General features: G+C 41.1%; 1 protein-coding gene across 1 annotated transcript in view; it reads right to left on the bottom strand.

Moving 5' to 3' along the window:
- LOC143997071 (acetyl-coenzyme A synthetase, cytoplasmic-like) overlaps positions 1 to 21,297 on the bottom strand; it is a 75,452-nt gene that overhangs the window by 36,831 nt on the left and 17,324 nt on the right. The window contains exons 4-8 of the mRNA XM_077492461.1: positions 21,029 to 21,132; positions 12,801 to 12,873; positions 12,638 to 12,713; positions 11,496 to 11,574; positions 5,886 to 6,023 (exon numbers count right to left, since the gene is read on the bottom strand). Coding sequence (XP_077348587.1) covers positions 5,886 to 6,023; positions 11,496 to 11,574; positions 12,638 to 12,713; positions 12,801 to 12,873; positions 21,029 to 21,132 — 470 coding nt within the window. The remainder of the gene's footprint in view (positions 1 to 5,885; positions 6,024 to 11,495; positions 11,575 to 12,637; positions 12,714 to 12,800; positions 12,874 to 21,028; positions 21,133 to 21,297) is intronic.

Genomic DNA, 21,297 nt, shown 5'->3' with positions numbered 1-21,297 from the left:
GAGTTTACATCCCCTTTAAAAAGGCATAGGTCACCTTTACCAAAAAAAATACTTATGCAGAGAAGTCTTGTTTCTATATAAAAGTGTGCAGCTTTGCCAAAAATTGAAGAATGCCTCTGCTATAGGCCATTTATATATCTCATGAAGCGCCTGACTAGAAACTCCAAAAGGACATTGCTAGGAGACTCCTAGCACTTAAGCCAGCCCCAGATGGTTCAAATCTTGGCCGGTTCAGTGGGGACTGGCCGATATTCTAACGATGTATGGGCAGGCTGATTGTACTCAAGTCAATCAATTGATCACCTTGGGTACAATCAGCCTGTTGGATTTTAAAAGGCTAAGTTCACCTTTTTTTTTTTTACTTTCTAAATTCCAGCTCCCCTATGCACCAATATAGCATTCATATACTTTTTTGCAAAAATACCAAAGCTTTCCATAAAATCTACAGACACATATCTTACGGTCCTACATCCATGATTCAAAATGTATCTATTGCTTCTGTCCTACGTCCTTACAGACTGTAGGTCATGACACAGGAAGGAATTGACCAGCTGATCTCATTAGCACACACCCTGCATCATCCACCGTCCTATTCCCAGGTGAACAATTTTTAAATGAAATGCAATCAGTGATCACCCTTCACTAAATACACAATATACAAATCAGATTGCATAGTGTATGGCCATCTTTATACAATAACATAGAAGGGAGTGGACAGAAACACTCAGCTGTGTTTTATAGCATTTTCACTCATCACACATAGGGCAGCCCATCCACCCGTTCTTGTGTTACCTCACCAATTTCACATCTAACATAGTTGGAGCGCCTACTTTGCGTCTTGTTTTTCCTGTGACATGCATAGGGTAACCTGCTGATTTAAATGGACTGTGCTATATGTGGCTTATGGGACAGGTTGGCGTTTTGTGGGTTGCGTGTTTTTTTACTGTGCGTTTTGCAGCATTTGCCATTCATTTTTTTCACATTGCAAAATGTGTGTTTGATGTGCCATTACCGTTTAATGGCACTGAAAATGCAACTAGTAATTTAAGGCGTATAAAAGGTAGCTACACACTATACAATCTGATTGTACAATCTCCTATAGATGGGCCATCAATTATATAGTGCAATGGCCTGCCTGATTGAATACAGAGTGATTGGCTGGATAGGCGTTTATCTAAAGGAGGAGACTGTACAATCAGATTGTATATATAGTGTACGGCCACCTTTATACACCTAAAATTACTAGTTGCGCTTTCAGTGCCATTAATTGTTAACACCACACCAAACAGAAGCAAACACACATTTTGCCATGTGAAAAAAGGAGTGACAAATGCTGCAAAAACACACAGTAACCTACAAAATGCCAACATGTCCAATAAGCCACATATAGCACAGTCCATTTAAATCAACAGGTTGCCCTATGCATGTCACATGAAAAACGAGACACAAAACAAACATTCACTCCCACTATGCTAGATGTGAATGGGCCCTGAAAGTGAAATTGGTGTGTTAACACAAGAACAATGAGGCTCCATTCACATCTGTGCGTTAACTTGCATGTCATAACTGCACCAAAAATCGCAGTAATAACAAACGCACCAAGCTATGCTCTTAAAAAAAAAAATAATAATTCTGAAGATTCTTTGGGGTGATTGCTGCGTGTAGGGGAGCTCATTCAGGTGGATGGGCTGCCCTATGTGTGATGAGTGAAAATGCTTCAAAACACCTCGGCCTATGCAGAGATGTGAACGGGGCTTGACAGCTGAGTGTTTCTGTCCACTCCCTCCCATGTACTTGTATAAAGATGGCCATCTGATTGTATATTGTGGATTTAGTGAGAAGGGTGATCACTGATAGATTGCATTTAATTTAAAAAACGTGCAGCTGGGAATGAGTGGGTGAATGATGCAGGGTGTGTGCCAATAAGATCAGCTGGTCAACTCCTTCCTGTGTCATTCCCTATAGTCTGTAAGGACATAAGACAAGCAATAGATACGGGTCTGTAGATTTTATGAAAAGCTTTGATATTCCCCCCCAGAGAACAAAATAGCTCAGCGAGTCAGTGTTGATGGGGGAATCAAGCTATTTTCTTTCCTGCAACCCATAGCTGCAGGAAAGAAAAGTGCATCATCTATGGTCTGCTTTACTGTTCACTTTCACCGTCACAGGAGCAAGCTCTTTTTCTGAGTAATGCTCACCCCTGTGATGGTGAAGATGAATAGCAAGGCAATGTCCTAGAAGTTTTTCGGTCATGCTTTATGAAGTACATAAATGGCCTACACCCATTACAAGAATTTTACTTAACTTTGGTGTAAGCTGCAAAATTCATGCAGTTCTTTGCTAATTGAAAACGATAAGAATAATAATAATAATAATGTCACATTCTTTACTTGTTACAACAAGGAAAATAAAAATAATTCTTCAGTTGCACTTTAATATCTTTCATATCCCATTAATTCTTATACTAAGTGGGAAATGGCACATCTGTAATACATTGCACCACCTTGTAAACAGCTCAATTGATAATCTATTAAAAATGAACAGAAAAAGCATTGCCTCATGTTTATAGCCGACAAGCATAAATAAAGCAATCCTAGCCTTGTTAGATGTGTGTAAAAAAGAAATTGTCACTCTGTGTAATCTAGAATGTTTAAGCAGGGAGTGGCTCTCTTCAATGCGTCATAAAAAAAAATAAGAATGTGTTTACAAACGTCCCTACATGCTACGTGGACATAACTGACGTGACATTTTTCTGCACAGCTTCTTCCCAGAGTCCGACACCAATAGGAAACTTAAAGTGACACTAAAGTTTTTTTTTTTTTTTTTTTTTTTTAAATAACAAAACAGTCATACTTACCTCCACTGTGCAGCTTTATTTTTGGCCCCGAACATCCTCGTCTGGGGTCCATCGGCAGCTCTCGTGGCTCCTCACCACATTAGATAACCTCCAGGGAGAAGCGATCTCCCGGGGGGTTAGCTTGTGGGCACACTCCTGAGTCATTCATTCGGCATCCATAGAAGCCGAATGTATTATTCAGCCACGCCCCCCAGGTCAGTGGATTTGATCTGCAGCAGCGGGATCCAATGGCTGCGCTGCGATCAATTCATCCAATCAGGACCCAAGACACCGGCTTTAGGGGGGGTACAGGTAAGTAGAACGGGGGCTCGGGAGGGCTGCAGCATTACAGGAGGTTTACAACTCCTTTAAAGAGATACCTTTACTTATACAGGTAAAGATGACAGATGTAAAATGTATTAAGATGTAGAAGTTTTTACCAGTGTTCTTTATTTTATCTGACAGTAACCTTCACATTCAATTCACTTACCATCTTCTTGTGGTGATAAATAACCAACTTTCACCAATGCAAACGTGTACTTCACCAGTAACCCCCAATGAAGGAGGCACTTCATCAGTAACCACCAGTATAAGGGGACCCTTCTATCACCGATTACCAATGTAAGGGAGCACTTAACCACTCACTACCAATGTAAGGGGGTCTATTCCCTCAATGAAAATCAATGTAATGGGACCCTTCGACCACTGACCACCAGTGTAAAAGGGGCATTTTAGCACCGGACACCACTACAAGTGAGCACTTCCAATGTCCACAAATGTAAGGAGGCACTTCTCTTACTGACCACTAATGTAAGGTAACCCTTTTCCTACTGATCCCCAATGTAAGGGGGTGCTTCTGACACTAGGGCTGCAACGAACGATTAATCGGTTAATAAACTTTAAAAAAAAAAAAAGTGGTGTATAATTTTGTTAATATGGAACGTTAAAAAACCCAAAACAATTTATTCTTAAATATCTCTATGCAGTGGTAAATATAAATAACCAACTATATGGTTAGAGAGCAAAATCTCTAATCCACTCTGAAAACAGACAGAAGAGATATACTGTATATACTATTAGAGGAGATCTTCCCTCAAAAAAAAAAAAAAAATGTATTTTAAGAACGTTTGTTCGATTTTCTAATTGTTAGTGGGGTCAAATCGATGTTCATTTTCAACCACAGTGACGGGAGAATTTGGAAACAGAAAACTGCTTGGTGAAAGGAATTTTCAGACAGTGTATGTGGTTTTCGTTCAGAAATTACATTCATTTTAAAAACAATGTTAAAAATAAGTGAAATTTTCAAAACATTCTTTCAGCGAATGTACAAGGATTTTTTGTCTGAAAATTGATCCATGTGGCCAGCATAAGGCTCGGTATGCAGTTTGCTTTTGATCTGTTTCTGCAGTGCTTTTTGATTTTTGTGCATGTGATTTTGCTGCGATTTGAGTTTTTGCATTTTTTTGGCCAATTTGTTGTTGGGCAGATTAAAAAACACAATTTGCTGCAAAACCCATTACATGCTTTTCTGCAGCTTCTCCATTGAAGTACATTGAACCTAAAAAGTATTGTTTTGTGTAAAAAAAAAAAAAAAAGTCCCTGACCGTTTCCAAATACCCAGCGGCTGAAAAAAGCATAGATGTGAACGTGTCCCATAGGAAACCATGTAAATGAACTGTAGTGCGTTTCTGCAAAAAGCACCAAAAAAAATAAAAACACATAGATGTGAACCAGGGCTAAGACGTTTAGTAACATAATGGGGTTAACTAAAAAAAAAAAAATAAAAAAAAAAATAAATAAATAAAAAGTAGCCCTTTATGCTACATCAAAAAGCAGATAATCACTACTGTAGGGGGTTCATTTTTTAAACTGTAGAACTGTGAACGTGGCATTTACAGTAGCGATTATTTGCCATTTTTGTACTATAAAGGGCTCATTTAAGTTTTTTTAACCCCATTATGTTACTGGCCGATTAATCGATTATGAAAATAGTAATCAATTAATTTCATAATCGATTAGTTGTCGATTCATCGATTAGTTGTTTCAGCCCTATCAGACACTGACCATCAATGTAAGGAAGCACTTAATCAATGACCATCAGTGTAAGAGGGTGTCATTCTATTCCTGACCACCAATGTTATATGACCCTCCCCTCACTGACCATGTAAAAAGGCAGTTTATTACTGCACAACAAATGCAAGGGGAATTTTTCCAAATTACCACTTATATAAAGGGGGCCCTTCTTTCACCGACTACCAATATAAAAAGGAGCACTTTGCCCACTGTTCATCAATGTAAAAGGTTGCGCTTTTCCTGCTGACCACCAATGTAAAAGGAGTACTTTTCCACTGACCACTAATATAAAAAAGGACTCTTTTCCCAATGCTCACCAATGTAAAAGGAACGCTTTTTTCCACTGAATATCAATAAAAAAATAACTCTTTTCCCAATGCTCACCAATGTAAGGGAGGCATATCCCATTTATATATCTAAGGTGACCACCAATGTAAAAGGAGAATTTTCCTGCTGACCACCAATATAAAAACGTTTTCACAATGACCACCAAATGTAAAAGGAGAACTTTTCCCACTGAATACCAATATACAAGGACTCTTTTCCCAATGCCTACCAATGCAAGGGAAGCATATCCCATTCATCATCAAGCTAAGGCGGCACTTTACCACGGACCATCAATGTAAGGGAACGGTTCTCCCATTGACTTCTTTACACTGTCAACTAATATAAAGAGGGGCAGGACAAGCATAAAAATATAATTGGTATCTCAAGGTGTTTTCATCTAAGAGTTTAGATTTTAAGAGCAGTAGGAGACAAAGCAGAGAGAACCAACCACAGTAATTTTGCCTGAATAGACTGATGTCAGTTGAGTACATTCAATGGCCACTTCATTTGTCAGACTCAGTTTAACTAAAGATATTTTAGACCCATTCATAGACACTACAGCCTATACAACTATATGATACAGTGAACAGGTCTGTCTTGCTTGATCATTTTGGATACATTTCCTAACATAGAACAACAGGATCTGTACCTTAGGTTTCCCAGTAGAGCCACTGGTATAGAGAATGAAAAGAGGATCCTCTGAATCCAGCCACTCAGGTTCACATTCTTCTTTTGCATCTACCATCAGCTCATCCAACCACAAATCACTGTCTGGGTTCCAGGAAACCTTCATACAAAGCATAACAATATAGGATTATAATAGCAATAGCATAATAATCAATAGCATTTACAGTGCCTTCATACATCTTGAAATTTTCCACATTTTGTCATGTTACAATTGAATCAATTGTGGTTACTTCAATCATCTCCAGGTAATGTGTGTTACCATATTCCCTCTCTCTTTTTATTTCTTAATGCTATAGTTGACATATTACAATGTTAACCACTTGACCACTGGGCACTTAAACACCCTTAACCACTTTCAGACCGGACCATTTTGCTGGTAAATGACCAGAGGTCTTTTTACAATTTGGCACTGCGCTGCTTTAACTGGTAATTGCGCGGTCATGCAATGTTGTACCCAAACAAAATTTGCGTCCTTTTCTTCCCACAAATAGAGCTTTCTTTTGATGGTATTTGATTGCCTCTGCGATTTTTATTTTTTGCAATATAAACGTAAAAAGACCGCAAATTTTGAAAAAAAAATGATATTTTCTACTTTTTGTTATTAGAAAAATCCAATAAACTCAATTTTAGTCATACATTTAGGCCAAAATGTATTCAGCCACATGTCTTTGGTAAAAAAAAAAAAAAGTCAATAATTGTATATTTATTGGTTTGCGCAAAAGTTGTCACATCTACAAACTAAGGTACGTTTTCTGGAATTTACGCAGCTTTTAGTTTACGACTGCCTATCTCATTTCTTGAGGTGCTAAAATGGCAGGGCAGTACAAAACCCCCCCAAATGACCCCATTTTGGAAAGTAGACCCCCTAAGGAAATTGATAAGTGGCATGTTGAGCCCATTGAATATTTTATTTTTTTGCCTCAAGCGATTGAATAATGACAAAAAAAACATTTTTTTTTTTTTTCTTTTTTTTTTTACACAAAGTTGTCACTAAATGATATATTGCTCACACATGCTATGGGCATATGTGAAATGACACCCCAAAATAAATTCTGCTGCTTCTCCTGAGTACGGGGATACCACATATGTGGGACTTTTTGGGAGCCTAGCCGCGTACGGGGCCCCGAAAACCAAGCACCGCCTTCAGGCTTTCTAAGGGCGTAAATCTTTGATTTCACTTCTCACTACCTATTACAGTTTTGAAGGCCATAAAATGCCAAGATGGCACAAAACCCCCACAAATGACCCCATTTTAGAAAGTAGACACCCCAAGCTATTTGCTGAGAGGCATGTTGAGTCCATGGAATATTTTATATTTTGCCACAAGTTGCGGGAAAATTACAAACTTTTTTTTTTTCACAAAGTTGTCACTAAATGATATATTGCTCACGCATGCCATGGGCATATGTGAAATGACACCCCAAAATAAATTCTGCTGCTTCTCCTGAGTACGGGGATACCACATATGTGGGACTTTTTGGGAGCCTAGCCGCGTACGGGGCCCCGAAAACCAAGCACCGCCTTCAGGCTTTCTAAGGGCGTTACAGTTTTGAAGGCCATAAAATGCCAAGATGGCACAAACCCCCCCCCCAAATGACCCCATTTTGGAAAGTAGACACCCCTAAATTTAGGGGTACACTAGTGAGACTAGGTAATAAATGGCGGGTGCCCTGAAACTATAAAAAAATAACTAACCAACCAGCGTCACCTGTAACAGTTATATGGTGATCACTGGTGAAAGGGTTAACTTAAGCTTATTAGGCTGGGTTCACACTGGAGCGATGCGGGAACACCACGAATCCGCGGCGGGTTCCCGCATCGCATGCCTCCCGGCGGCAGTTCACACTGCCCTATGCGAACTGCTGGGAGTGTCAGTGAAATGTTAATGACACCCCCAGATCAGTTCGCATATCGCAGTGCGATCTGCAAACTCGGATCGCATGGTGTGAACACCCATGCGATCCGATTCTGCTGCGGGCCAAAAAAAGGGTCCCGTGCGAATTTGCGGCGGGTGCGATGCGAATTCAGCCATCGGATGTGATTTGTGATCAGATCAGATGTGATTTGCACTGCAGTGCGGTGCGAATCACATTCGTTCTCATAAACCGCTGCAATGTGAACCCAGCCTTAGTGACACTGGCGATGGGGGTGATCACGGGGTTAAATCTTTATTGGGGGGGTTAGGGGGGTACATTAGAACTAAAGGGGGCTAACCCCAACTGCCCTAACAGTTATTACAGTCACAAATGACACCAATGCAAAAAAAATAAAAAATGACATTGGTGTCACTGTGACTGGGGGGCAGGGGTAATTGGGGGGGTGTGAGTGTGCCTGGCATGTTCTACTGTGAAGTGTCGTGTTGGTGCAACTCACCGATCCTCTCTCCTCGGTGTCGGAACGAAAAATACAGACACGGAGGAGAGATTACATCACTTCCTCTCCTGTGTTTACATTACAGGAGAGGAAGTGATGTCACGAAGGATTTCTATTCGTCGGGAGCGACCGCGAGGGGGTGGCCATGAATGAATGGCCGCCCCCTCATCCCGGATCGCTCCCGAACGAATACCGACCGCCGCAGGCACCGGGCGGGGGCCCGATCGGGCCCCCGACCCGCGTGAAGGCAGGGACGTACATGTACGCCCATATGCCTGCCCGTGCCATTCTGTCGACGTACATCGTCGTGCGGGGGTCGGGAAGTGGTTAATAACCAGACCAACTTTCAGCTTTCGATGCTCTCACATTTTGAATGACAATTACTCAGTCATGCAACACTGGACCTATATGACATTTTTGTCCTTTTTTCACACAAATAGAGCTTTGTTTTGGTGGTATTTAATCACTGCTCATTTTTTTTTTTTTTTGTGCTATAAAAGAAAAAATTACCAAAAATTCTGTAAAAAAAAAAAAAAAATGAATTTTTCTTTGTTTCTGTTATAAAATTTAGCAGATTAGTAATTTTTTCTTCATAAATTTTGGCCAAAATTTATACCACTACATATCTTTGATAAAAATTGGTGTATATTATTTGGTCTTTGTGAAAGTTATAGAGTCCACAAGCTATGGTGCCAATATCTGAAAATTGATCACACCTGAAGTACTGATGGCCTATTTCAATTCTTGAGACCCCAACATGCCAGAAAAGTACAAATACCCCCCAAATGACCCCTTTTTGGAAAGAAGACATTCCAAGGTATTTACTAAGTTTTTTGAAGTTGTCATTTTTTCCCACAATTCTTTGCAAAATCAAGATTTTTTTTTTTTTCCACAAAATTGTCATATTATCAGTTTATTTCTCACACACAGCATATGCATACCACAAATTACACCCCAAAGCACATTCTGCTATTACTCCCGAGTATGGCGATACCACATGTGTGAGACTTTTACACAGCGTGGCCACATACAGAGGCCCAACATGCACAGAGCGCCATCAGGTGTTCTGGAGCACTCCTACATGTAAAAATCATCATTTATTTGCTAGAAAATTACATAGAATCCCAAAACCTTATATATGTTTTTTTTAGCAAAGACCCTAGAGAATACAATGGTGGTCATATTTTTTCGAATGCTTTTTTTTTTGGAAAAAAAAAAAAAAACAATTTTGTGCTTTAAAAAAAAAAAAAAAAGTTAACAAAAAACAGTAAAGTTAGCCAAATTTTTGCATAATGCGAAAGATGAAGTTACGCCGAGTAAATAGATATCCAACATGTCACTCTTCAAAATTGCACACGCTCGTGGAATGGCGCCAAACATCGCTACTTAAAAAGCCCCAAAGCGAAGCTTTCATTTTTTTTTTACTGGTTACACGTTTTGAGTTACAGAGGAGGTCTAGGGCTAGAATTATTGCTCTCGCTCCAACGTTCGCAGCGATACCTCACATGTGTGGTTTGAACACAGTTTTCATATGTGGGCGGGACTTACGTATGCGTTCGCTTCTGCATGTGAGCACATGGGGACAGGGGCGCTTTAAAAAAAAAAAAAAAAAAAATCTTATTGTTCATTTAACTTTATTTATTTTAGTTTGACGTTTTTTTTCCCCAAAAATAAATTTTTTGATCACTTTTATTCCTATTACAAGGAATGTAAACATCCCTTGTAATAGGAATATGGCATGACAGGTCCTCTTTACAGTGAGATATGGGGTCAATAAGACCCCACATCTCACCTCTAAGCTGGGAAGCCTGAAAAAAATAAAAAAATAAAAATAATGACGGAGCGATCACTTGGTAAACGGCCACGATGAGCGGCCGTTTACCGTGATCCATGATGCGCCGGGTCCACAGGTCACGGATGCTCTCGAGTGCGCGCCCCAGTGGGCGCGCGAGAGCGGAATTCTGGGAGGCCGTCATATGACGGCCTCCCAGAGTTAAACAACCGCCCTGTAGCCGTCATTCGGCTATGGGCCAGATGTTAAGTGGTTAAACTGTCCCTCTCTGCAGATTTTTGGGGGGTCCAGTATTTTCCAACGCGCCCTTTTTATCAAAGCTTTTCATCAAAACCTTCTTTTACTGCACATCTATTTGATGTGATTTCTGAACTATAGACTTTCAAGTTTGTATGCACATGGTGAGATATGATTTTTCTGCCCACCTTTTATCATTTTGATACAATGACATGTGTTTAACGTTTTGAATTCCATGATTAATTTATATATTTGATATGTTTAATACCCCTATGTATCTATTTATATATGTTCTCTTAATTTGACATATCCTTTATTCTATGTTTTTCTATTTTTCTCAGTTTTTAATATTTGCTGCATTATCCTGAAGAAGCTCAAGGGAGCGAAACATGTCGAAAATCGCAGCATTAGCATATGTGTCGGATTGGTAACATTTTGTGGCGTTATGATCTGTACCCTTCCTGTAGACATTAAATGGATTTATTTTTTTTGAAGACTGTATGTTTATTTGTGTAATTTATTTTAAACAGTTTCGATTATTTAATAAAAAGTGTCTTATTTATGTGGGTATTATCTTTGATTAATTTTATTTGGGTACCGTTTAAAAGTCCCGGGGGTTGGTTACCCTCCAGCCCCATTTCCCTTTTTCTTTCCTCATTTTTTGCTAAGTGCATGTCACACTTTTCAGATATTTGTAAAAAAAAAAAAAAAAAATTGAAAATCATTTATCATTTTCCTTCTACCTCACAATTATGTGCCACTTTGTGCTGGTCTACCACCGTGATGGGCAATCTTGACACTTCAGATGTTTTGGAACTATATTTCCCATGATGCTCATGGACTCTGCAGTGTAGTTTAGCATCATGGGAAATTCCAAAACATCTGGGGTGTCAAGGTTTGCCAACACTGGTCTATCACATAAAATCCCAATAAAAAAAAAAAATAAAAAAAAAAAATTGCAGTTTTGGTGTAACAACAAAATGTTGAAAATTTCAAGGGATATGTTTTTTTTTTTTCCAAGGCACTGTCTATTTTAATGGTGACAAAATAGCCAAAATGATAACGACTATAATAAGAAAACAAAAAAAAAAAAAAAAAAACACAACATGGGTAGGGAATTATATTATTGAAAGAGCATAATAGTTCTAGAAAAATATACAAAATGATTACCTGAAGTTTTGATTTATTTTGGTTGTTGAGCCTTCCACTGAGGTGTTTTACCACAATGCAGTTCTTCACAGTGTGAGCCCTAGTTGCAAAAGTGAACATTGAACTTTCATCCATCATATATCCATAATAAAGGAGCCACAATCGTATACACTATACAGTATTCTTATACCATGAAAAACAACATTTATAAATGCATTTTATACAATAATGAGTGTTAGCTATTGGAACATAATGTGCCAAGTATGTATCTGCTGCTTGTATTACCAAAAAGGGGTGCTTTGCATATACACTAACCGTATAACCATTGCAAAGTTAAACGGACTATCTTCCACTAACAATCACTTTCTTTTAAGTAATCATAATATAAAATTTGCCAACGCATACATTTTACAGAAAAGTTGTTAGACCTACAAAATATATATAAAAGCGCAGTAAACATTGTATAAAAAAGGTATAGCTTTTACTGAAGCCAACTAGGGCAAAATGGTAACGTGGCATTTGCTAAAGTGGAAAAAACAATCTTTATACAATACGTCAGGGTGGTTTTACCACTCTTTGCTCATAAAATAAAAATTGTAAACGTGTAATAAAAAGTCTAAACGTGCAATAATTTGCTGCCAAACACAATGCTTTCAAAAGTGCTGAAGTGCCAAAATGGCAGGTAACACATTGAATGTTTGGACTTTATATATATATATATACACACACACATATATACACACACACATATATACATATATATATATATATATATATATATATACATACATATATACACACACACACACACATATATGTGAATTGTTTGGAGATTCAGTGGGGTTTTTTTTTAGGGGGGGGGGGGGAATTGTAAGGCTTGAGTCTTTTATTTAGATATATTATGTAGCGTCACTTTGCACTTAAAAGGGCAGCAACCTGGTCACTTTTTTGGGTTATTGGTTTCTGTTTTTTTGGGTTGGTTTGGCGCCCTTTCATATTTACTACATGACAGTATGGTACACAGTCCACCCCTATCACGGCTGAAAAACAAAATATCCTACCATTATCTTTATCTAACCAATGCTATATCTCAGACAATTAATTCTAAAAAGCATGCTCTCATACAAAAATAAAGGAAACAGACTGGAATAAATAAAACCTACTTTTCTTTGCATTTATGAACTGCCTCATCTGCGATGTGTTTCAGGTTGATCAATTTTTCGCCTCTGAAAACGCCATCTGAAAAACAGTGTTCAGATCTTATTAACATGAAGCAAAGTGGTGCATTATGTATTGTTCCAAAGCACATAAGAGTTATTTTCATACCTGCAGTAATGAGGACAGCGCACTGGGAGTCCAGGATTCTTTCACAAAGGGATTCTGAGGAAAATCCTGCAAACTAAAAGAGCAAGAAAATGTACTATACTGTTAGAGCATTACTAAAAAAAAGTTTTTTTGTTTTTTTTCAAAGCAAAAGAACATAGCTGAACTACCATAGATCTACGATGGTAGTCAGACATGCATGCACACTTTGATTGCTCCTGTGCACTGGGAATTGGTGGCAGGCCCATGATCTCTCAGCTTAGCCAAACCGTCTTGTTTATGTAATTGTAAAGGGGAATGGGCATGAGAGGAGCAACGCCAAACGTTGTAGAGGGCGGTTTACCTCTATGGAGGGAACCGAAGCGACCAAGACAGGTTGTCTAACCAGTGGGAAAAAAAAAAAAAAACAACATCTTGCCCCTGTAATTTTCATGAATGGAGAGCGCTAGGCCAACATTAATACCATAAACAATCTGCAACGAAAAGTTTGAGAGCACAACATTTTATTGAGGTCTTGGACTAGATAAAAATTATACAAACAAAAAAGAACATAAAACACATTTTCGGGGACATACAGGTCCCCCTTTCTCAAGGTGACAGACAGGAGTCCTGCGTGTCCCTGAAATGTCTGTTTTTTTAGGGTGTTTTTGTTTGTGTACTGTTATTTGTGCAAAGCAGACCTCAGTAAAATGTTGTGGTCTCAAACTTTTTGTTCCAGGCTCTTTAACTATATTAATGTTGGCCTAGCTCCCCTCAAAGAACTCACACTAAAAAGTGAGAGACCATAAACATTTTACTGGAGGTCTGTTTTGTATAAATAGCATTATTCAAACAAAAAAAAAACCCTCATAAAACATGGGAGTTTCAGAGACTATTAGGACCCCCGTGTCTGTCACCGTGAGCAAGGGGACTTGTATGTCCTTGAAATTTCTTTTTTTTTAATTTGTATAAATTTATATATGCAAATAGACCTCCGTAAAATGTTGAGATCTCAAACTTTTGACATACAGGCCTTTTTTTGTTGCTGGTTTTCTAACCAGACCAATAACAACATGTTCCCCAGCACAATGAAGAGGGCTAGGGAGGATGGAAGCCTTGCACAGACATTAGATCACCCAATCTGTTCAAAAACGTTTGGAATCAATGCCCATCATTACTTCGTAAGTGTTCACCTCTACAGAGCTAAATAAACCTATCCCACAAATAACTGTTGCTTCTATGTACTACATGAGTGATGAGTAAACAGAATTTGCATTTCTTGCAGAGCTTGTAACCTAGTGGAGCAGTTGTCAGTCTCAGACTGTCATCTAACAACCTATTTCAGCAGCTACTGTACATTACACCAGTGATTTGTTGTGCTTTTTTGGATTAAAGTGACAGAATAGATATTCATGTACACAAATTAAAGTTTTATGCACATAAGGCTTGTTTATGTATTATAAATAATAGGATTTTTATAACGGCTTACCTGTAAAATCCTTTTCTTGGAGTACATCATGGGACACAGGGCTTAAGTAATAACTTAATGGCTTATAGGCCACTTTCAGGTGATGGACACTGGTATACCCAATCCAGGAAGTTCACTCCCTATATAACCCCTCCTCCTTCCAGGAGCACATCAGTTTTTGTAGCAAAGCAAAATACTTAAATCCCAAAAAAGAGGAGGGACCTCTGTGTCCCATGATGTACTCCAAAAAAAAGGATTTTACAGGTAAGCTGTTAAAAAATCCTATTTTCTTTATCGTACATCATGGGACACAGAGCCTTAAGTAAAAACGTAATGGGACGTCCCATATCAATGCTATTTGAGGGGAGGGAGACACAACCCGGAGGGTACCCCTGGACTTGAGGACCTATACTGCTGCCTGCAGCACACTGCACCCAAAGGCGATATCCTCATACCTCCTTAAATCCACCTAATAAAATGTTGTGAATGTATGCACTGAAGACCAAGTTGCGGCCTTACAGATCTGAGCCTGTTGACGCACTGCCCAAGAAGCACTTAACGCCCTGGTAGAGTGCGCCTTAACTTGAAAAAGGGGGAATCTTATCCCTTAAATTATAAGTTTGAATTATAAAACTTGCCGAATCCACTTAGCGACAGTAGATTTCGACGTTGCCTATCCTTTCTTAGGACCCTGTGGCTGAATAAATAGATTTTCACTGCTCTCACGACATCAAGACAATGTAATGACTTTTCTTCCCTGGAACATGGTTTTGGGAAAAAACGATGGCAGGACAATATCTTGGTTCAGGTGAAAATTTGAGACCACTTTTGGTAAAAAATATGGACAAGGGCATAACACCACTCTGTCCCCATGAATAATCAAATATGTCTCTTTACAAGAAAGAGCAGCCAATTCCAAAACCCTCCTTGCTGAGGCTATAGCAAGCAAAAACACCAACTTTCTCAGTGCAAATGGCTGTTTTTGTAACACAGACAAAACTAAGTTCAAGTCCCAAGGGTTCAAAGGAGGTTTGACTGGCGGATTAAGCCGCATCACCCGTTGCATAAAACCCCAGACTAAAGAATGTTTAGCAAGCGGTCTTTGAAATAAGACCGATAAAGCTGAGACTTGGCCTTTAAATGGTACTCAAGGCCAATTTCATCTCTACCCCTAATTGTAGAAAGGCAAGAATTCTGCCTATGCTCCATCTTCAAGGGTGCCAACCCTTGGATTCACACCAGGAAACATAAGCCCTCCAGACCCTATCATATATAGTTCTGGAAGCTGGTTTCCTTGCATTAAACAGGGTAGAGGTAACTGACCCGGAAAGTCCACGTTTCTTCAGAATGTGGGTTTCAATAGCCAAAATTTGAATTTAGAGACCGCACCAAACGAGCCACCGACCGGTCTATTAGCAATAGATCTAGGTACGCCAAAACTGTTAGGCCTCATGCACACGAGACGCAGTTAAACGCGTGTTCAGAGGCAGTTGGACACTTTTTTCAACTGCTCCTGAACTCATTCAATGTTATCCTATGTATCCATGCACACAGTCTCGTTTTTTGCCGTTTTTATGCAGTTGCGTTTAACCTCGTTTTTCCAGAAGCAAAAAAATGGGTTCAGACGCAAAAGTTTCCACGTTTCAGACGCAAAACGCGGCAAAACGCCGCTACCGCGTTTTGCCACGTTTTCGTTTATAAGCGTTTTTAAAGGTGACCTTTTTTTTTACATTAAAAATCTCAAAAATGATTGCAAATGATGAAAAACCATTAGAAAAATATTTTAAACAATTGCAATTGCAAGTGGACAATCCACAACCTGTGGCAAGTGACATGGCAGGTGGCAAGTGACATGGCAAGTGGACAATCCACAACTTGTGGCAAGTGACAAGGCAGGTGGCAAGTGATGTGGCAAGTGGACAATTCACAACTTGTGGCAAGTGACATGGCAGGTGAAGTGGCAAGTGACGTGGAAAGTGGACAATCCACAACTTGTGGCAGGTGACGTGGCAAGTGACCTGGCAGGTGACGCGGCAAGTGACCTGGCAGGTGACGTGGCAAGTGGAAAATCCACAACTTGTGGCAGGTGACTGGCATGTGACGTGGCAAGTGGACAATCCACAACTTGTGGCAGGTGACGTGGCAGGTGACGTGGCAGGTGACGTGGAAAGTGGTGTGGCAAGTGGACAATCCACAACTTGTGGCAGGTGATGTGGCTGGGGACGTGGCAAGTGGAAAATCCACAACTTGTGGCAGGTGGCATGGCAGGTGACGTGGAAAGTGGAAATCCACATCTTGTGGCAAGTGACGTGGCAGGTGATGTAGCAAGTGGACAATCCACAACTTGTGGCAGGTGATGTGGCAAGTGACGTGGCAGGTGATGTGACAAGTGGACAATCCACATCTTGTGGCAAGTGACGTGGCAGCTGATGTGGCAAGTGGACAATCCAAAACTTGTGGCAGGTGACGTGGCAAGTGACGTGGCAGGTGACGTGGCAAGTGGACAATCCACAACTTGTGGCAGGTGACGTGGCAAGTGACGTGGCAGGTGATGTGGCAAGTGGACAATCCCCAACTTGTGGCAGGTGACGTGGCAAGTGGACAATCCAAAACTTGTGGCAGGTGACATGGAAAGTGGACAATCCACATCTTGTGGCAAGTGACGTGGCAGGTGATGTGGCAAGTGACGTGGAAAGTGGACAATCCACGACTTGTGGCAGGTGATGTGGCAAGTGACGTGGCAGGTGATGTGGCAAGTGGAAAATCCCCAACTTGTGGCAGGTGACGTGGCAAGTGACGTGGCAAGTGCACAATCCAAAACTTGTGGCAGGTGATGTGGCAAGTGACGTGGCAGGTGACGTGGCAAGTGGACAATCCACAACTTGTGGCAAGTGACGTGGCAGGTGACGTGGCAAGTGGACAATCCACATCTCGTGGCAAGTGACATGGCAGGTGATGTGGCAAGTGACGTGGCAAGTGGACAATCCCCAACTTGTGGCAAGTGACATGGCAAGTGACGTGGCAAGTGAACAATCCAAAACTTGTGGCAGGTGACATGGCAGGTGACATGGCAGGTGATGTGGCAAGTGGACAATCCACAACTTGTGGCAGGTGACGTGGCAGTTGGACAATCCACAACTTGTGGCAGATGACGTGGCAAGTGACGTGGCAAGTGGACAATCCACAACTTGTGGCAGGTGCCGTGGCAAGTGACACGCTAAATACAAGTACACTGCAGCTCTCACAGCTGCTGCTACTCACTCTGGTCTCACAAAATTGCTGAAATAGTTAATAATACTGTTTTTTGAGCTGGGGAGGGTCTATGATGTTAGTTTAACTAAACGCTTCTAGACGCAAACGCGGTAAAACTGGGTAAAAATCCGCTAAATCGCGGTAAAAATCGCGGCAAAATGCGCGTTTCTAAACGCCGGTTTCAGCTTTTAAAAGCATGTGTCCAGCAGAGTTTGCATCTGCGTCTCGTGTGCATGAAGCCTTATGCTCTGTGCCGTTAACCTGGATAGAGGTGGGCTTGCACTTTTGTAAACACCCGGGGTGCTGTAGCTAGTCTGAAGGGCAGGGCTAAAAAACTGGAAATGCTGCTGTTCTAACTCGAACTGCAGAAACCTTTGGCGAGCGGGAAATACAGGAACATGCAGCTATGCATGAAGTTATCCCCCTAGAAGGATAGAAACCACTGACCTGATCTTCAGAAACTGATTTTGATTTTTTAGATCTAGAATGGGTCTGACATCTCCATTTGGTTTTGGTACCATAAAAAGATTTGAATAAAACCCCTTTTGTGGGGATCTGCATGATCACCCATTGAGATATTAATCAGTATAGTGCATGAAACAGATTGTCTTTTCTCTGGACCTTTGGGAACGATTGACCTCAGGAAACAAGACGGTGGAAAGTCCTGAAATTCCAGCGTTACCATGGAGATGACCCATCTGTCCTGAATTTCCTCTTGCCAGTCTTCTGAAAACTGCAGAAGTCTTCCCCCCGCCTTGGTGAGGGGGGTTGCCTCTTTACGATCAGGCTTTAGGATTCTGCTTTGCAGGTTTCAGGCCCCAGGACTTTTGAACCTGGGCCTGACTGAGGTTTTCCTCTAGAGTCTGACGGCAGAGGCCCTTGCCATTGCCCAGAGGCGGAAGCCCCTGGCGCAGGGGAAATAGCCCATTTAAATGATGGGCATTTATACTTTCTTTTGACTGGCAAAAGAGTACTTTTCCCACTAGAAATTGTTTGGATATACTGTATATTTGTACAATTCTTCCCCAAATAGCCGCTCCCCGTGAGAAGGGATCCCAGTTAGGAGATTTTAACATGATGTTTTTCGGCTGATCGATTTTTTAACCACAGGATTCTATGCATATGTAAGAGCATAAGCGTAAGGCAGGACGCCTGGTGAATAGAATCTTTAATGACATCTATGGCAAAGCATAATGCTTTTGGTAGTTCAGCCAATTCTTGGGCTTTTTGTGCAGGAACCTCTTTAAGGGCCTGTCTAAAATGGTCCTTTAGGGATTGACAGATGCCTATTGCAGCAACTGCAGGCTGAGTAATGGCACTTGCCAAGGAAAAAGCAGATTTTAACAGGAACTCCTTTTATCTGTTGGATCCTTAAGCATTTGTGCATTCTACTGGAAAAGCTAGGTTTTTATTCACACTGAAAAATCGCAGCATCAACTGCTGGTAATCTCCATTTTTGGTGAATTTCTCCTCCATGGGATAGAGAACTGAAAATCTTTGGAGGGAGGAAATGCTTATCCAGGTGATCCCATTCAGCAAAAATAAGCTATTCTAGTAATGCATGGACAGGAAACGCATGTAAAGGCTGTGAAGGTTTTAAAGGTACCCAAGGAAGAAACTAAGCTTTCAGGAGACTCCGTTAGGGGTAGCATGAAAGTAGAATGAACCATCTCCGTAAGAGATTGTATCAGCAATTTTGTGAGGCTAAAAAAAGTTCATCTACAGTTGTTTCCTGTGCAGAGGAATCATCGGTTTGTTTTTCCTTCTGATTGCATGAGGGCAATACCTCATCCTGTGCCCACTGTTCCCCTTGCAAAGGGTCTGAAGTGGGGGAGGGGGGGGATCTAGTCCTCTTCCTATCCATTTGAATGGAGGATGTGATTAAAGGTCGCTTATCTTCCTTCCAGACCCTGCAGGGTGGAGGAAAGGACATATTCAGTCATGTATACAGGGGCTGAAATGTGAGCAGTTGCACCATCAGTTTGTTCCAATGGTTCAGCCTGGCTTGTCATAATTGGCAATTCAGGTGAGGATGACAGTGTGGAAATGCGACTGGAGATCCTAGCACTTGGGGGTGAAACCTTTGGTACCTTTTTGGTCTTTGTGGTGTATTTTTTTGGCAGGCATAGTCCTAAGCACAAAAACAGAGGCACTATTAAATTGCACTTTATCGCTGAACATATAAAGCCTAGTGCTGGGAAAAAAGTCCTTCCTGTATCAGGAATGCCAGTTGCAACCCTCACATGCCCCACAGCTCCTGTGTCCCTGTGTGCAGACTGCTCGTTTCCTCCTCGTCAGCCAAGGAGAGAGTGTTAAAGCTGTATTTTTATCATCCTGCCCGCCTTACGTCCTCGTGGACATTGCACGGTGCTGCACCTAGGCTCCACCCCCTCCGTAAACCCGCCCCCTAGTTTTTTTTTTATTTTTTTAAGTTCCTCTGCTAATGTGCGGCAGCTTTCAGGTCTACAGACCCAATGGGGGGCGGGGGGCTTTTGGAGCGGCAGAGCCCCCAACACCAGCCAGCAAAAAGGAACAGCATATGGAACAGAATCCAGGACCAGGGGGGGGGTATTAATTACAAGGGGGGTACACCGCTGGTGTTTCCCCAACCCAATGTCCCTTCAGGGGGGGAGAAGAAAAGCATTTTGGCAGATCTTACCTGAGAGAATCCCCCTGCGCAAGCTGCTGCGGCCACACACAGACTGACACTGAGCTTTACTGTGAAGACAACAGATTAAAAGGTATGTGCCTAGACTCCCTCTAGTGGAGAATTAAGGCATGACAAAAAATTTTTCCCTTAAAGAAAGCATAGGTGGACTTTTTAGTTCCTACGTTTCTTCACTTACCTCATCCCCGCCGCAGGATTTGCTGAATTAACAGACAATCTAATCTTCACCCATCATGGCGGGCTGCATTTGGCTAACCTTCAAGGACCATGTCCCTTTATATCAGGGTTCCACTCCCTTGGACCTGTAAAAAGCACCCCACCAGGAAAGCTTTAGGTAATGTAGCATGACCAAAGCCCTGGGTCCCAGGGTCCAGCCCTACAAAGAGGCGTTACAGGCAAAACCTCGTGCTTCAGATACGAGGCCCAGGTACCATCCACTTTGGCCTCAGTGGCACTTTGGATGGATCTGGTGAATGAAGGCTATTTAAATCCAGCATGCATCCCTCCTGGAGCTCCTCAGAGTACATCTTCACACGTGACCAACACCGTAGACACTGGCGAAAAAAACTGATGAGGAGGAGGGGTTATATAGGGAGTGAACTTCCTGGATTGGGTATACCAGTGTCCATCACCTGAAGGTGGCCTATAACCCATTAAGTTATTACTTAAGGCTCTGTGTCCCATGATGTACGATAAAGAAAACACTTTTTGACCCTGGGCTCAGTTTCAACAATCTTCTGTATGATCATGCTCTACTCTAACAATAATGACATTGTAAGTAATGCCGTACACTAAAGAAAAAAAATACAGCACAGCAATTTTTAAGAAGATCATGCATCATTACTTTGTAGGAGACATACATACCACAATAGAATGAACTGCACCAATCCGAGCACATGCCAACATTGAATACACCAGCTCTGGGATCATTGGCAAATAGATGGCCACTCTATCTCCTTTCTTCACACCTATTAAATTAGTATATTTTATTAATATGGTTAGAAAGTATAGACTTTATAATTACAGATGGCAAATTACTCTGCAACTAGTAATCCTGCTGCTGGCAATATGTTGAAATCTCCAGTGACAGGATCACCAAAAGGCTGCCTGTGTGTCTTTATGGGGCACACATG

The sequence above is a fragment of the Lithobates pipiens genome, unplaced genomic scaffold (genome assembly GCF_037356315.1).
Source record: "Lithobates pipiens isolate NorthernLeopardFrog02 unplaced genomic scaffold, aLitPip1_a1.2 Scaffold_19, whole genome shotgun sequence".
Lineage (NCBI taxonomy): Eukaryota > Metazoa > Chordata > Amphibia > Anura > Ranidae > Lithobates > Lithobates pipiens.
The sequence above is the reverse complement of the archived record's forward strand: the minus strand, read 5'-3'. Positions and strand labels throughout refer to the sequence as shown.